Source organism: Periplaneta americana, chromosome 16 (genome assembly GCF_040183065.1).
Source record: "Periplaneta americana isolate PAMFEO1 chromosome 16, P.americana_PAMFEO1_priV1, whole genome shotgun sequence".
Lineage (NCBI taxonomy): Eukaryota > Metazoa > Arthropoda > Insecta > Blattodea > Blattidae > Periplaneta > Periplaneta americana.
The window spans coordinates 77,845,507-77,862,872 of record NC_091132.1 but is presented as its reverse complement, the minus strand read 5'-3'; the positions used below and the strand labels follow the sequence as shown (position 1 = coordinate 77,862,872).

At 36.3% G+C, this 17,366-nt stretch overlaps 1 protein-coding gene across 1 annotated transcript in view; it reads left to right on the top strand.

The window, feature by feature from the left end:
• The window catches only part of LOC138716510 (allergen Cr-PI-like), a 49,500-nt gene that overhangs the window by 8,798 nt on the left and 23,336 nt on the right, over positions 1 to 17,366 (top strand). The window contains exons 3-7 of the mRNA XM_069849655.1: positions 1,640 to 1,795; positions 2,310 to 2,487; positions 4,514 to 4,806; positions 9,836 to 9,994; positions 10,123 to 10,290. Of these exons, the coding sequence (XP_069705756.1) occupies positions 1,640 to 1,795; positions 2,310 to 2,487; positions 4,514 to 4,806; positions 9,836 to 9,994; positions 10,123 to 10,290 (954 nt within the window). The remainder of the gene's footprint in view (positions 1 to 1,639; positions 1,796 to 2,309; positions 2,488 to 4,513; positions 4,807 to 9,835; positions 9,995 to 10,122; positions 10,291 to 17,366) is intronic.

The following is a 17,366-nucleotide window of genomic DNA, read 5'->3' as shown; positions in this document are numbered from 1 at the left end:
CATTAGTTAAAATTAACAGTCCATTGTTGTTCTCAATAATCCAAGTAAATTGTCATTGTCGTCTGTGGAGTGCAATAACGAGTACTGTGTTGAGTGCAAATCCCATTATTGAAGAGAGCGTTTAAAGTGAATTGTAGAAAGGAATTATTGTTGAAATAAACTTTCATTGTTCTTTTGAAATAAAAGTTACAATATTTTAAACTAAGAATTTTTTTCTGCGTTATCACTCGAGAAAAATTATAACAAAAATTAGAACATTGCCCCTTATGGGAGTTGCTACGACGCCACACGCAATGCATTCGTTAATTAAAGCATTTGTTTATACATTGTCGAGATTATGCTTGTAAATTAATTAACGAGAAAGCTCAGCGTTGTTACATTTAAATGTGGGGTTTATGAAGACAGAAATGCAAAGAAATAATAAAATTGCATTTCACATCCCAAATAACTTTACAACTTCAATCATGTTTACAATAAAACTCACGAACAGCATAAACATTTTACGCAATAAAATTATATGGATTCGATTAATCCCCTGTCATTTGTTTTGCGGAGAGTATGAAGATAAAAATCAAAAGAAATATAGGCTAATTTCATTTCACTTCCCAAATATTTTTATAATCCCAACCACTCAAATCTGGCTTTCAGATACCTGTGAAGCTGACTTGAATAATTTCAATGGACAAATTGTTCCCGGATCTGGTATCTCTTTTTTCACTTGAAATTATTCAAGATAACTTCACAGGGAGCTATAGCTGAAAGACAGATTTGCATTATTTACGTCACTGTTCGTTAACAGAAAATCCCCACAGAATTTGTGTGCACTCATTGTTGGGTTTGACGTGTCGTTAGCCACTTGAGGTATGTGGATATAAAAGGAGAATTGAGCAGGTGTCGGGTACAGTTCCCGGGTAGCTCAGTCGGTAGAGCATTGGCGCGCTCAGCCAAAGCTTCCGGATTCGATACAATTTTTCCCGTCAAATTATTCAATCCCAACCATGCTCACAATAACATTCACTAACAGCATAAACATTTCACGCAATAAAATTATATGGATCCGATGAATCTCCTACTACATATTCACATACTATCACTCGTACAGACTGAAACTCTCACGTAAAACGGGGTAATAATTTAAAATTTAGAAAATAATTTGAAATGAGAACCATTTGAAATTTTCCAGAATTTATAACTAATACATTTATCTCATTTTTAAAACTTCAAAGCTGAATGTTGAAAGATAGAATTAATATATTTCGTACGCTGTTTTCTGTCCCTCTTTCTTTGTCAAGTAACTAATTGATTACAATTTTAAATAAATATTTTTAAATGTTTCCTTATTTTAATATCTGAAATCGATTTAATAGAATAATTTTGTATTACGTTGAGGTAGCACAATGGTAACACTACGGTCATTCAAAACAACATATCACAAAGCGATTTTTTTATGTTGGAATTTATAACAGTAAAGAATTTAACATTCATCATATCGTCAATCTCATATTTTCCACTTAATGACATCAGAATGAAAATCTTAATTAATCCTTATAAAGTTCTTCATTATGTTATTTTTACATATAATATTCGATTACGAAAACATCATTCCTGAAACCAATAATAAGTATTTCTCTTTTTGCAGTACCCCCACGTGGTGAAGAATTTCACCGTGCACTACAAAAAGGGATTCCTGCCACGGGGACAGCCCTTCTCTGTGTATAACGAAAAGCACAGAGAGCAGGCCATCAAACTTTTTGAACTTTATCTTGCTGCGAATGACCACGACATATTCTACAAGGTGAGATTTACTTATATACTAAACTTAAGTGTCAAAATTTGAGGCACTTGCAAGATATAGAAGTTTGTTTGATATCTGACATTATTATTCCACTATATGTAGGCCTAAATTTCTCGATTTCAAGAAATGAAGGAATGAAACTGAATAACAAAATTTAAATATAAATCTATTATGCCCGGACTTCCTATTTAAAAAGAGGTAAAGATTTTATGTTGGATACATATTTTACTCTCTTGGAAACAGTTTCAAATTTTATAGACTTTAACACTACCAGTACTACTTTCAGCTATTGGCTTATAAATTTATTCATTATGTTTTTTACATATATTTTTATATTATGAAAACTTCAGGATCGACTTCAAACGCAACAATTACCCATACGTGAGTTGTATTAGTGAGCTAGATTAGGGATAAGACAGATTTCATAGAGAGTATTCAATCATATCACAAAAGTTATCATTAAACTGAACTTCGATTTTAACTAAATAAAATGATCAATTTGTACTTCTTCCAGACCGCCTGCTGGGCCCGCGATCGTGTGAATGAGGGCATGTTTATGTATGCTTTAACTGTCGCCGCATTCCATCGCGAAGACACTAAGGACTTCGTACTGCCTCCACCATATGAAATCGACCCATATCTTTTCACGGAGGACTATGTACTGCAGCAAGCTTACAAATACTGGACGAAAGGTAAAACAAAAAATATCTCTTGTTGTTTTTTATTATGTTCAATTAACGTAAATTTTATTACAGCATTTTGCGTGGTACATTCATTATTGACTGCAAATGTTCGTTTAATTGAAAACTGAAACTAAGATTTACTTCAACACTACAAAATATATTAGAGTCAATTAAGAACTTCCTGAGCTCTGCTAGTCTCGTAGTGTGTAGAATTTCAAAGGATGGCAAACGAGAAATTTGATTAGAAGTTTTGTTGTTGGAAAGATATAGCCGATAAATATTTCCTGAAATCATTTAATATAAGTGCAGGCTACTCAACTTACTTTTTTAAGGACTTTGTCGCCATTAAAAATTCAATTTCCTGGTTCGAGGTTCTGGAATGACATAGTTCAATTTAAAATTTATTATTGCACAGCCAAAAGAGAGTTTAGTTCCACATTAAATTCTGCAAATAGATGTTAAAATACGTAAAAAAATACGGCAGTATGAAATAAATAGCAATTTTAGTTCCACTACTGCCCAGAATTTTATCCTGTGGTACTATATAATTCTTCTTGTAGTTATACTGCATTTCTGGTGGTGTGGAAGAGGAGGCCTGTCGGCCATAACTCCATCGGAGTAAGTAAGTAAATAAGTAAATAAGGAAATAAATAACTAAATAAATAAATAAATAAAATAAATATAGAAAGTCACAGGAAATTTATGAAAATAAATTGCGTGAAACAACTTTCTTCTTGGTATGGAATTTTAACCGAGTTAAGGATAGATTTAAGCGCTGAACAGATAGTACCATAGGAGGAATGAGTACTTCATATCCAGCAATAGAGAGGCGTGCCGTCTGAAATGGTAGGAGAGCTAATTAAAAGGAACGCGATCGCGTGTTCATGCAAGGGAATTTGAGGCTGAGAGGAAAATTATATCAGAGCTTCAAGTAGTTGACGACTTGCCTCACTTCATTATTATTTTTATTTATAGTCCTACAATGAACAATTTCGAAATAATTAGATATTTATAAAAGTGAACACATTAAAATATTGTAGCACCCGTCTGGATTGTTCTAGTCGCATTAGGGAGTTGCGCGCATCTAGCGAGAAGGAAGGCACGGGGAAACGGAAACACGAGCCCCTGACGGAAGAAGCGGTACGAAACGGGGGGGGGGGAGAAAAGCTACAATGATTGGGCGGAAGTAAGGAAGCACCGAGAAGCGGATCTCTCTTTCTCGAAGATTCTGAAAGCCACGCGATTCGAAGGTTCCAGAAGTTATGATGTAATGAAATAAAAGCGCTAGTGGCAGACAAGAGAATCAGTAGTGAGTCTTCGAGCGAGCAAGGAAGCCAGTCTTCGAGAGCATGTGGAAGGCCGGGGTTCGACGTGCAGTGGAACCGCATCTGGAAGACTTGGGTTCGAAGTGCAGTGAAACCGCATCTGGAAGACTTGGGTTCGACGTGAAGTGGAACCGCATCTGGAAGACTTGGGTTCGACATGTAGTGGAATCGCATCTGGAAGAATTTAGTTCGATGTGCAGTAAACCGCATCAGGAAGACCGGAGTTCCACGTGCAGTGAACTTGAACAGTAGGCTAGAAGAACTAGCCAAGGAGAGCGTACTGTGAATTGAGAACTGACAGTTTTGTTATGCAAATAGTGCATTGTGAACATTAACTGAAATTATAAGTACATTGTTGTTCTTCTCAATAATACACGTCGTGTATTGCCATTGTCGTCGTGTGGAGTGCAATAACGACTATTATGTTGCTGTGTTGAGTGGATTACCCATTGTTGTGAGGTGAATCATTAAGAATAAAAATGTCACATTGTTGTCGGGTGTGTGGTGGGTAAAGCAGAATGAAACTTACAATATCTTATTTATTTCACAAGTTGGGCACTTGGCCAACATTTATGGCTGACCACTAAAATCCAGAATATAAAACAAAGGTCAACTAAAAATGTACAATAATTTTATTTGCGGAGAAACATGAGATAAAAGTCAAGATTTGCGATGTAAAAGGTGTGTGATTCTATTTTATATATTCGCAGAATCTGGTACTGACAAACACGTCGAACACGTTATCCCTGTGAACTTCACTGCAAGGAACCAAGAAAACCTGCTAGCCTACTTCAGAGAAGATGTCGACCTCAACGCATTCAACATGTACTTCCGCTACATCTATCCCTCTTGGTTCAACACTACTTTGTACGGCAAGTCATTCGACCGACGTGGTGAACAATTCTACTACACCTACCACCAGATCTATGCTCGCTACTTCCTCGAGAGGTTGTCCAACAGCTTGCCCGATGTTAAACATTTCCAGTACAGCAAGCCACTGAAGGTCAGTAGTTAACTTATTAGAATATAGAGAATAGTGCGATAAAATATCGTTTCTACTGATGTAGTAGATACATTTTTGGTATGATTGGATCCGAGGTTAACGTTTGAAATCTGATTTGAGAATGATGGATTTTAGGGGCGATAAAAATAGATACTACTACTTAATTTGAAAGGAAGTAAGGATCATAAATTGACATTATAGAAAGAGGACTCATTTTGAAGTAAAGGCAGCTTAAGACAAACTTACTGACAGCTGTAGCCTATCTGGCACGTTTTCTGTATCGCACGAGATTGCAGTCCTGTCGGATGATCGAATCAGAAGAATATAAATCTAAATGAAGCATAATTGCGAAGGTTCAGAAAATTTCACTAATGCCGTTAAATAAGTTCGAAGATGCGGAAATTCGTTATCACTATTGGAAAACATTTTGTGTATGAAAAGTTATATATGACGTACCCTATCTACAGATTGGAAGTTAAATAACTTTGCAGATTGAAAGGCACAATAGGGTACACGGTAAATGAATAGAACATCTATATTACGTTTTGTGATTAAATGCACAGTTAATTAGAAAATTAAGTTTGAAGTTTCAGCACTCCGTCGCTAACACACTTTACTCGTGATACAGATGTAAAAATCAACGTACTCGGTGTGTATCAGTAGGTGAGCTGCTCTCTGCCGCGATGTTTTAACTTGCTCGCATCGTGCAGTGACTTCAAGCGAGACATTTTTAAAATTAAATTTACACGAAAACCGTCCACGCTATTGAAATACGCCAGAAGGATAATTTAATCTTTATTAATTTTCGTATTGACATGGACAATAATCACGTTCCTACTCGCAATAGTTATCGAATAAGAGGTTGTTAAAAATTTGGGAAAAAAATTCTTAAAAAAACTATGAACTTTCCACTAATATGATGACAGTTTTTTGTTACATTTAACATGAGCTATTCCCTCTGAAAATCTACACTCTGTGTACAGATATTCTTACCATTATAATACAGTCTACGTAAATATTAATTTTTGGTCCTACAGAATATATCTGTTATGGTAACTATGATTAATATTTACGTAGATTCTTCACCAAACAGTGCACATCCCGGCTACCAAGTCACTCAGTTGAGTGTACTCCTTGTATAATGGCAGTTGACAACTTATATGTCGAACTTGCAGTCGGGCCATAAAGGGAAAAACAGTACAGGAGAGAGATTCGATTCGGTGCTGTGGATTGATCTTCGGCAGAGCTCAGTGATTAGAGCGCTTGGTACGTAGGAACAAGGACCCGGGTTCAATCCCCGGTGCCGGAGCGAATTTTTCTCCTCTAATAATCATAATTACGCCTATAATACAGAATGATAAGTTTCGGAAGATAAAATATAAACGTTTTAACATGAAATCTTTTGTTATTCAATTTTATGTAATCTATTAAGATAATCTAGAAAGATGAGAGTCTTCCCACATTATACCTCAACGTGCCACAATTGCGTACAAAACACAATTTATTACGAGAGGCTTATTCCTATCTTTTGTGATATAACACCTCGGGGTTATTTTTACCAATATCTGAGGCAATATTTGTATTAAGATTATCACTAAATTTAGTCGCTGTGCAGAGATATCATTCTTCACAAAATCCCAAACAAGGAAATTGGATGGGTCAGGTGTGGAGAATTTGGACGCCTGTATTTGACCACCACGACCTCACCAGGTGATGTCGAATGTTATTCATGAATTTATTTTCCTCACTGAGTTGATGTACCATCCTGCTGATACACCACACCCATGTTGCTTTCCTGTTGTAGCTGTGGTATGAAAAACAAATATGATCCGTTTCTTGTAGTACACATCGCGTAATGCCTAAACAGAATAGGTCTACATGCAGCAAAAGTAAAGTTTCAGCTATAACGTTGGCAAGTTGTGTATGGCATAGCTATCTCTGCAGACAGTCCTCTTAAAACTCTTCTTGGACCTTGTTGTCATGTGAAACTAGCGTCAATAGGAGGATCTGTTTTGATAACACGCCTAAAGCCACCAGTGTATGACATTCTAACAAATCCACTTTCTTCAGACATGCCGTTCCATGACGTTATCGATTTAAAATTCGGAGCTCACCTAAATTTTACTCATGTTTAAAACGATGTTGAATTAATGTTACACCTTCAAAATTTGCAACCTCCAATACACAATTCGCCATTTGCCTTGCAGTAAACAGGGTTTTGTTTATTCAGTAATTGGTACGTGACAAATGTGACTTCTTTTGTTCGTAAAGCCAATGATACAAAACTCCTGCGTTTGAACTAAAATAAATTTCTGTGTTAAGGCTGATTCACAATAAACCGGGAATGGAAACGAGAATGAGAACGGATATATTGTTAAAATAAATGTATTTAAATGTGACCATTAACAATTAACTTTCACGTTTACGTTTCCGTTCTCCGGCAAGTTTCTGGTTACTTGTAAATGCTCGCATTTAAATACACTTATTTTAACAATATTTCCGTTCTCGTTATTGTTTCCGTTCCCGGTCTCGGTTTAGTGTGAACTAGCTTTTAATCCTGATATATTTTCATAGCGATTTGATGTCCTCACAAAGAGACAATGCTGCATATTGCAGAGTAATGTAATAATAATGCAATATGGTAACATTGTAATATGTTTAGGCCTAGATAATGGTACAATTTTTAGTGTTTATATAAAAAAAACTAGCCATACCCGTGCGTATCCCTGCATTTGCTAGAATTAATATTGACAAATCTAAATACAGTTTTATAATTACTTAGTGAATAATAGATGTTTGTATGTTGTAAGCCGTTTGCTCCTGAATCATTTTAAAAGTTGTACATCTTGCTTACACAACTTTTAACACTATATCATTTGGAATATGTATTATATGACTTTCTCGTGTTAAATTATATCGTACTTGGTTTACATGTTTCGACCTCTTATTGGTCTTCTTCAGAACACACTACATAAACACACTCCCATAGGAAACAAAATAAGACGCGCCAAGACCAGCAACGACCAGTTCTGAAGAAGACCAATAATAGGTCGAAACATATAAATCAGGTACGATAGAATTTAACACGAGAAAGTCATATAATACATATTCCGAAATTTAAAAGTTGTGGTATTATAATGCAATATTTTCTGAAATTGTTCGTCAATTTTACTTCTAAGACTCATATTATATTAGACCTAATACACAATTGGTTAGCGTCTGAAATGAAATACACATCTAAGAACTGAATGCTCTTACTCTCAGCTTGGAAGAAGATTTCCAATTAATTAATGATGTCCCTATGCTTGAACTTTAAATGATGGCGTAGAATTGACTTTATGTATTTCTTTTGCACGAAACGATACCACTTGAAATGTGTTGTACTGTTTTATACCTAGGTATTACTTAAAAAGTGTATGGATGACGGATGTACTTCGGTAAGTTTTTTATTGGTTGTGGAGACTCTTGAATCTCAGGAGGAACAATTTTCACAACAGCGCAACATAATCCCTTTGGCTCATTATCCCATTTTTTGCATTGCATTTATTGCATACTTTATTCATTTTATCTATTTTAATACAATTCAAATGAGCATAGTTAATATATGAATTATAAAATAATGGAATGCTAAGCTAACGTACTATTACTGCATACTAAATCAATACACCCTCGTTGTTCGTTAATTCTCCGAGATGAAAATTAATGTGGTATATAAATATTATTTTAAGAAACATATGAAAAGAATATGAGTAAATTATGAGTGCAGGATCACTATTTCGTGACACTTTGCAAAATAACTCAGCTCCAGTGAGCTCAACGGTAAAATACTCATTTTACTCCATTATATGCTGTATTTTTGGTCCCAGAAAAATGTTCATCTATACGATAAAGCTCTTAAAAATACTATTATGTTCTGTGGACAAAAAGAAACTGAAGTGTAAAAAATTAGATTACTTTATGTGAACCAAATAAAGTTTAAATAACATCATACAGTTTATATTTAAAGTTTTCTGTGCGTAAGAAACTAGTTTAATCTTACTTGTCCTCGATTCACTCAAGAGTTATCGTAATAGCACAAACATTATGTCCATCTAGAGAAACAACACTTTCCAATGGAGAAATAATAATTATACAAATCGGTTAAGTAGCTTCTGAGATTACTTCATACAAACACACAAACATTCTCTGTCTGTTAATATTGATAAGCATTTATATATTTACATTATACAAATTATTATATCCGTATAAAATAATTTTAAATGAATAGCTTACGTTTGTTGTTGTTGTGCAAGGCCCCTTATATACGAAGTCATTTGTTTTCATTTCATTATAGTCTATTAGTCTGAGGCGGCATTGATGAAAAACATTGTCATTTTAAAACTCGTGTGTATCATTAAATACAAGTCCTATCGAAATTTTGCATAGAATAAAATTTATCGAAAATCGTTTTAAAAGAAAGGTTTGCTATGTAATATTTTTTCATAAAAATCAATAATAAGCGAAATATTTCGATTTTTTTAATTCAGGACCCCTTACAATCCCCCCTTTAAATAAAGTATTTTGAATGCCATATAGCCTAAAATCTATGTCAGAACAAACTTAATTTACATTCCAATTTTCGTATAAATCGGTTCAGCCATTATCGCGTGAAAAGATAACAAATATCAAGACAGACATACAAACAAAATTTTCAAAGTTCGATTTTTAGTCTCAGGATAGTTAATTATACATGTTAACACCAATTATTCTTGAAAAATAGAAAATTACTAGAGAAAATTTGGTTACAGATTTATTAATAGTATAGATTATTCTGAAACTATAATGATATATTGTCTACTTCGGCATTTAAAAAAGGTCGAATGTGTATAAAAGAAAATATGCAAAGTCATGAAAATGATACGACATTTCATAATATGTATATTATTATACAGTTCTACAAATAAATGAATTTATTTTGTAAAAATCAACTGAATTATATTTAACAGTGGAATATTTTAACGAGATATAGCAAAGACATATCTTGTTTCAGACCGGATACAATCCTCACCTAAGATATCAAAATGGCGAGGAAATGCCAGCTCGTCCCAGCAACATGTACCCAACTGACATCGATCTTTTTTATATCGATGACATTAAGAACTACGAAAGTAGTGTTGAACAGGCCCTTAGCTTTGGCTTCGTTTTCGATGTAAGTTATCTTTAATGCTTTTATTATTGTAAGAGTATCTTGAACTCATATTACATCAGAATATTAATCAAGCACTAAATGTTAATGATACCGAGATAAGACTTCTAATTACAATGCTTGTGTTTCAGGAGCACATCACTCCACGTTCCCTGTTCCACGACAAGCATGGCATGGATTATATCGGCGAAATGATCGAGGGCACCAGCAACTCCCAGCATCAATTATATTATGGATCCCTTTTCCACTTCTACTGCTTGTTGGTTGGACGCATTGTCGATCCATACCACAAGAACGGGGTAAGTAAAGCCGTAAGTTCTGACTTTTCACAGTATATGAAATATACAGTACATCAGTTATTCATAGATTTCAAAAAGGCATATGACTCTGTTAAGAGAGGTTTTAAATAATATCATTATAGAAGTTAGTATTCCGAAGACACTAGTTCGATCAATTAAAATGTATCTCAGTGAAATGTACGCCAGAGTCCGTATAGGCCAGTTTCTGTCGGATGCTTTCCAATTCACTGTGGGCTAAAGCAAGGGGATGCACTATCATCTTTAACTTTTAACTTTGCTCTAGAATATGCCATTAGGAAAGTCCAGGATAACAGACAGGGTTTGAAACTGAACGGGTTACATCAGCTTCTCGTCCATGCAGATGACGTGAATATGTTAGGAGAAAATCCATAAACGATTTGGAAAAACACGGCAATTTTACTTGAAGCAAGTAAAGTGACAGGTTTGGAAGTAAATCCCGAAAAGACAAAGTTATGATTATTTTTCGTGACCAGAATATTGTACGAAATGGAAATATAAAAATTGGAAATTGGAGTTTTTAATAGGAGGCAAAATTCAAATACGAGTATCTTGGAGCAACAGTAACAAATATGATACTCATCTACTGTAGTCTGGTCTCAAAATATCTTGAAAATTAGAATTTATAAAACAGTTATACCTATTACCGGTTGTTCTGTATGGTTCTCAAACTTGGACTCACACTTTGAGACAGGAACAGAGATTAAGGGTGTTTGAGAATAAGGTTCTTAGGAAAATATTTGTGGTCAAGAGTGATGAATTTACAGGAGAATGGAGAAAGTTACACAATACAGAGGTGCACGCATTGTATTCTTCTTCACCTGACATAATTAGGGATATTAAATCCAGATGTTTGAGATGGGCAGGCCATGTAGCATGTAAGGGCGAATCCAGAAATTCATATAGAGTGCTAGTTGGGAGGCCGCAGGGAAAGAGACCTTTGGGGAGGCCGAGACATAGATGGGAGGATAATATTAAACTGGATTTGAGGGAGGTGGGATATGAAGATAGAGACTGGATTAATCTTGCACAGAATAGGGACCGACGGCGGGCTTATGTGAGGACACGCAATGAACCTCCGGGTTCCTTAAAAGGCAAAGGAGGTAAGATCTGTCCTCTGACCGTATCACGTGCAGTTTCTACAGAGTGTACAAAAATGCCATACAGTACTCAAGGCCGTGGATAGGAACCAATCCTCTAACTCGTAATTTTCACCCCAGGTAAAATGGAGTAATGAACGTAATATAGCTTTAGGCAGAGTTTACGGCCAAAATATCACTCTAATGGCCTCGAAAGGAACCCTCAAGACTTCTTGAATTACTGTTACGCTGTTAGCAGTGATGATTGTGTAAGGATAAATACAAAAAGCGGGCATTTGATAGCCAGTGTTTCACATTGTAGGAACAGGCAACACAATTTATAAATAAAAGCACATCCAGTAATAGCCAATGAAAACGCTTAAGAACTACGTACTTAGAATGCAGGGTGAAATTACCTGACTAAAAGCAGTGGCGTGCAGTTCAATTTGGAAGTGTTTCGGATTATCATTGTGATGGAGACGTACAGTTCAGCAGAGTACTGTGACTTGTACCTGGGTCAGAGTATTACCACAGTCCAGTATATAGTCACGAAGCTCAATACATAGTAAATATGCATTCATAGATAGTTGCTAACCACTAGGATCGCTAATATTACATCATTACAGACAATGCGAAATAGTACCTGCACAGTCTATTGCTCCTAGCACCCTCACAACTCAAGCTTCGTGACTATATATACTACACTGTGGTATTACTAGTCCCTACGTAGTCAAAGTATTCTGCACGCCGTTATCCAAGTCGCCATTTGTCTGAGCGACTGGAGAGACGTATGATGGAAAAGGGTATGACTTCCACCCTAGTCGTAGTCGTCCAGTGGATCGTCGAACACCTCAGTTGAAGGAGAGGGTCCTGGCAATGATCAATGAGAACGATACTTTGCGCACGCGACATATTACTCGAACACTTCAAGCACATCGGTCTCATCCATGATATTCTGAGATAGGACGCTCGGTACGCTTATAGATACACTTCTGTTCAGCATCTTATGGAGGGGTGATCGTCCGAATCGTACACAATATTTATAATTGGCTGTTAGAGACCACGACGGAGATGATAACCTCCTGACAAGAATACTGTGGTCCGATGAGACCTTATTTACAAAGGAAGAAATGTTTAACACCAACGCCATAGGTGGGCACACCAGAACCTGCATGCTATGAGGGAAAGAGGACTTAAAATTCGCTGGAGTATAAACGTGTAGGCAGGGCTAATGGACTGCAACATCATAGGACCATACCTTCTACTTGGACATTGAATGTTTCTCAGGAAAAATCTGCCCGGAACGGGAAGACATTCCTCACTCGATGCGATGCAACATGTGGTTTTAGCATGATGATGCACCTACCCACTACTCTAATGAATCCCACCAATATCTAAGACGATGGATAGGTCGCGGAGGGCCTGTATCTTGGCTCCAATGTCGCCAGACTTGAATCCACTAGACTAATTATTTTTGGGATCACCTCAAGAAGCTGATGTACAGGGTGATCCCGGAGGATCAGGAAGATCGCATCGCTCGCCTACATGCGGCCGTTGCTACCATTAGAGGAGATAAAGTGCGCAGAGCAACCCAAGGTGTTGTGCGTCGAGCTAGGAGATACCTTGAGATAGATGGTGGATATTTTGAACATTTGTTGATGTAAAGCCCACTTATCCATCTGCATTACCGTATATAACATAGAAATAAATGTCACTATTAAACCTCTTTCATTATTTTCAATAGTTTTGGCGATGTGCCCATTTGACAAATAGAGTCTTCGCGACATCTCCGACAGTATGGATCCTGCAATATTGTGTTCTATATTTAAATTAATCAATATAATGTACTACAGTGCTCTAATTGGACAACATTCTTCGTACACTCTGTATATCATCAATGGGTGTCGAAATGCAGATAGGTTTCAATCTGAGATGAACTTCCGTATAGGTAGATTCGTAGTATAATATTAACCATCATGAAACAAACTCTCTATCTGATACCGGTAGCTCATTCTTTCCTGTCTCGTACAGCTTACATACCAGTTCTCGCCTCCTCATCTGTTCAAATGAAAATTAGTGAATAATTCAATATAAAAACCACCTACATAAGAATATTGAACGTGAAAGTTCTTCATTCCAATTTAATTGCATAAGAAGTGAATAATTTTACTTTTAGCTTAATGTTTTCAGTCCTTACATTTCTACCGTGATTATTAATATCAAAGTGTGTTTCTGGCACGTCGTCTCTGTTAATATAATTCATAGACTTTTCTTTATAAAATTTAATATTTGTGCTGAGTGACTGGATTAGCTGTGAACCAGTCAGCAACAATAATTCACACAACAGAAGGTTTGACCTCTGTCGACATGGAGGTGTATCACGAAGTCCCACGATAATAGTTGAAGGTGATGTACAGCAGCGGTCATCAGCACAGAGCTCCCTGGGGAAAGCGTCTCTTACCCGCGGAGAACACACTGCACTATGGTGCATTCGTAGCTGCTAATGGGTATGCTCTCTACCTCCTCCTGGTGCACGACGTGGCATACAAGACAGCTCCGCTTAACCTTTACCCATTTCAGCGAGTGCTGACGACCACTGATGAACAGTACGCAGTGTCATATTAAAATCAATACTGAACGCATAGGTTTCCTAAATGATTTTTATAGTCTGCCATGAAAGTTCGAATGAAATTAATAGGTCTACTTATTATAATCTACAACTAGTGTTTATTTACGATTGGTATGTTCGTACAAAATGCTCTCGTGCTGACAGGAGATTATTTCAAGAGAAATTCTCAGGTGATCCGAGCTCCAGATGTCCACACCTGTGGAGTAACGGCTAGCACGTCTGGCCGCGAAACCAGGTGACCCGGGTTCGATTCCCGGTCGGGGCAAGTTACCTGGTTAAGGTTTTTCAGGGGTTTTCTCTCAACCCAATATGAGCAAATGCTGGGTAACTTTCGGTGCTGGACTCCGGACTCATTTCACTGGCATTATCACCTTCATCTCATTCAGACGCTAAATAACCTGAGATGTTGATAAAGCGTCGTAAAATAACCTTTTGAAAAAGCCCCAGATCGCGCTATAACTTGTAAGTTGGTTAATACATTTCGGGGAACAGGAAGTGTTCATGATAAGAAGCGAAAAAGACAATGTACAGCGGTCACAGAAAAGATCTCTTGAGCACATTGGTTACCGCTTGGAAAATTCCTCAAAAAATATTTTTGGGTCTTTCTCAACAAATTTAAATTTCTTATATTTCGTACAAGTAGGTACGAAGTTACTGAAGTCAAAACCCTATAAATTTACTGTGATATAAGATTATAAGAACTTAAATCGGATGATCGTTTCCCAACGTAGCTGGGTTTCATTTACATGGATATATTGATTCGCAAATCATCTGATACTGGAATCCCGAAAAACCTAATCTGCTCTTTTATGACCTAAAAATTGGAGTATGGTGCGCAGTTAGAGATGACAGTATAATAAACCCATTTTTAAAGAAAAAATAGTGACAGATATGCAAATCACTTTGGAAATGTTTATGCTAAATTAACTGTAAGAGAACGTAGTTACGCATTTTTCCAGCAAGACTCTGAAACGACACATAAATCATGTAAGCCAATGTTTCCTTGCACGCAAATCCCGAAGTGTTCACGACATAGTCATCAGTAACAAAATCTGGAATACTCGATCCCACAATCTAATCCGCTGTGATTGTTATCTCTGAGGAATATTAAAATATAAAGCGTATAGGCAAATCGACACGCTTTATACGAAGTGATGAATAACATCCGTGAAGAGATTAATTTGATTTCTCATATATGACTAATTGAATAATGGGTAATTTCATAAGGAGATGCCAGAAAAATGTAGAAAATGAAGGTAGGCAGTACCAGCATCTTCTTGCGTAACATAGATGGGTACATAACCTTTTAAGCTCAAGTAAATAGTATTTATTAGACCTGTTATGGTAACAATGGATATAAGAGGAGAAAAATTCATTTCGGCGCCGGGGATCGAATCCGATTCTACGTACTATAATGCTCTAACCACTGAGCTACGCCAAAATTAAATCCACAGCACCGGATCGAATCCTTCTCCTCTAGTGTTTTTCCTTTTGTGGCCTGACTCCAAGTTCGACAAAATACTGTGGAATCCCATCCACCAAGTCACTCAATTGAGTGCGCTTCTTGTATAATGGCAGTTGACAATATATTATGTCGAAATTTGAGCCAGGCCACAAAGGGAAAAACACTAGAGAGGGATTCCATCCTATGTTATAGATTGAATTTCGGCGTAGTTCAGTGGTTAGAACACATAGTAAGTAGAATCAAGAACCCGGGTTCGATTCCCGGCGCCGGAACGAATTTTTCTCCTCTAATAACCATTGTTACCGTAACACATATATTCTGTAGGACCAAAAACTAATCGTTACGTAGATTTATTAAACTATTACACTTTTACTACGTCATACTACTTTTGACCAATAAAACGTTACGAAATGATGTTTCAATCAATCATGGCTGTTTATCGCTTCAATTTTATCACTTCTCTAGCATTTGTTTGTATCACTTCCCTAGCATTTGTTTTTATCACATCCTTAGCATTAGTTCTTTGTTAGCCAACATTTCAAAATGCAAATTCTTTGCGGTACTATAAAACATACTTTGCGATCGTCATTGTTTCCCGCATAGATAGTCAACTGAAAATGTCGGTTCCGTGCAAAGGTTATGATGAAGTTAACATTGGTGAAATACAGGGACATCATTTTATTTTTACTAACATTTTTAATATTAACTTGCCTATACCTCTGGATAAACGCCGTTTGCTATCCTCTTCCACGATTGGAGTTCGATGATACTGGCGTAATATACAAACAAATCACTTTACTAGGTATAGGAGGGAAGAAAAGCAGTTCATCCATTTACGTAAACTAGGAAATATTGCGCTTTTGAGTTTGATCATTTTCATTAGGTTTTTGTTTAATCAAAATACAGTACAGTATTAACAATGAGTGTTTTTACTCACGAACTGAGCTGTCCATGCTGACATATTCATTATGCAGTATATATTATATTGTCTACAGCACATTAGTGTACACTATAGAGAATGAAGTTAAGTTGAAAAATAATCATAATATGGATATTTAAACACATTTTTTTAAAATGGCGGCCGTTCATTTCGATACAGGCTTCAGTTCTAATGTGCATATTATCGCACTATAGACTATTGTACCTAATCCCAATTACCAGTTTAGTTCTTCGTATTAGTAACTCATATTGAAATAATTCTGTACCTACTCTGTAAAAGAGTACCTTACGTACTGTAAATTCAATCTTCACTTCTGCCCGATCCGAAAAGATAAAATTACTCAGACGTACTATCTACTGTCCGTCCAAGTGGTTATGTCGTAGGGGCTTAGAAAGGGAGGAAATCACGTGAAAGTTAATTACTTAACGAGGCCCTATTATTTAAGTTATTTTAAACAGTTGTATAATATTACGTAGACGTCCAATTCCTAACAGAAATTAATGTTCTCAGAAAAGAGCTAAGACAGCCCAGCCACTAGCTGGCGAATAAAAGCTGGTGGGGAAAACCGGTATATGACGTAGGCAAATGGATGACAGTACCTGTGCGGAAATGATTCAATATTGAAAGCTCTTTCGTCACTGGAAAACGCGAACATATTTTTGGAACGTACTGTTTACTATGACCGCAAGGCTACTATGACTGTATATGCGGTCTTGGATCTGTGTGGATGATGGTTGAACTTCATTTTGTAGAAGGGGTGGGAGTGAAGTACATTAAAAAACTCAGATACAATAAAAATTGAAGTAAAAATAAAATGATGTCCCTGTAGAATTTTAGTAAGTCAATTATTTCCTATTTTATTGTATCAGATTACTTTATTTATTCTAATCTGTATATACTTTCTTCTGTTTTATCACCTCCCTGCTATTTGTTTCTTTGTTTGTC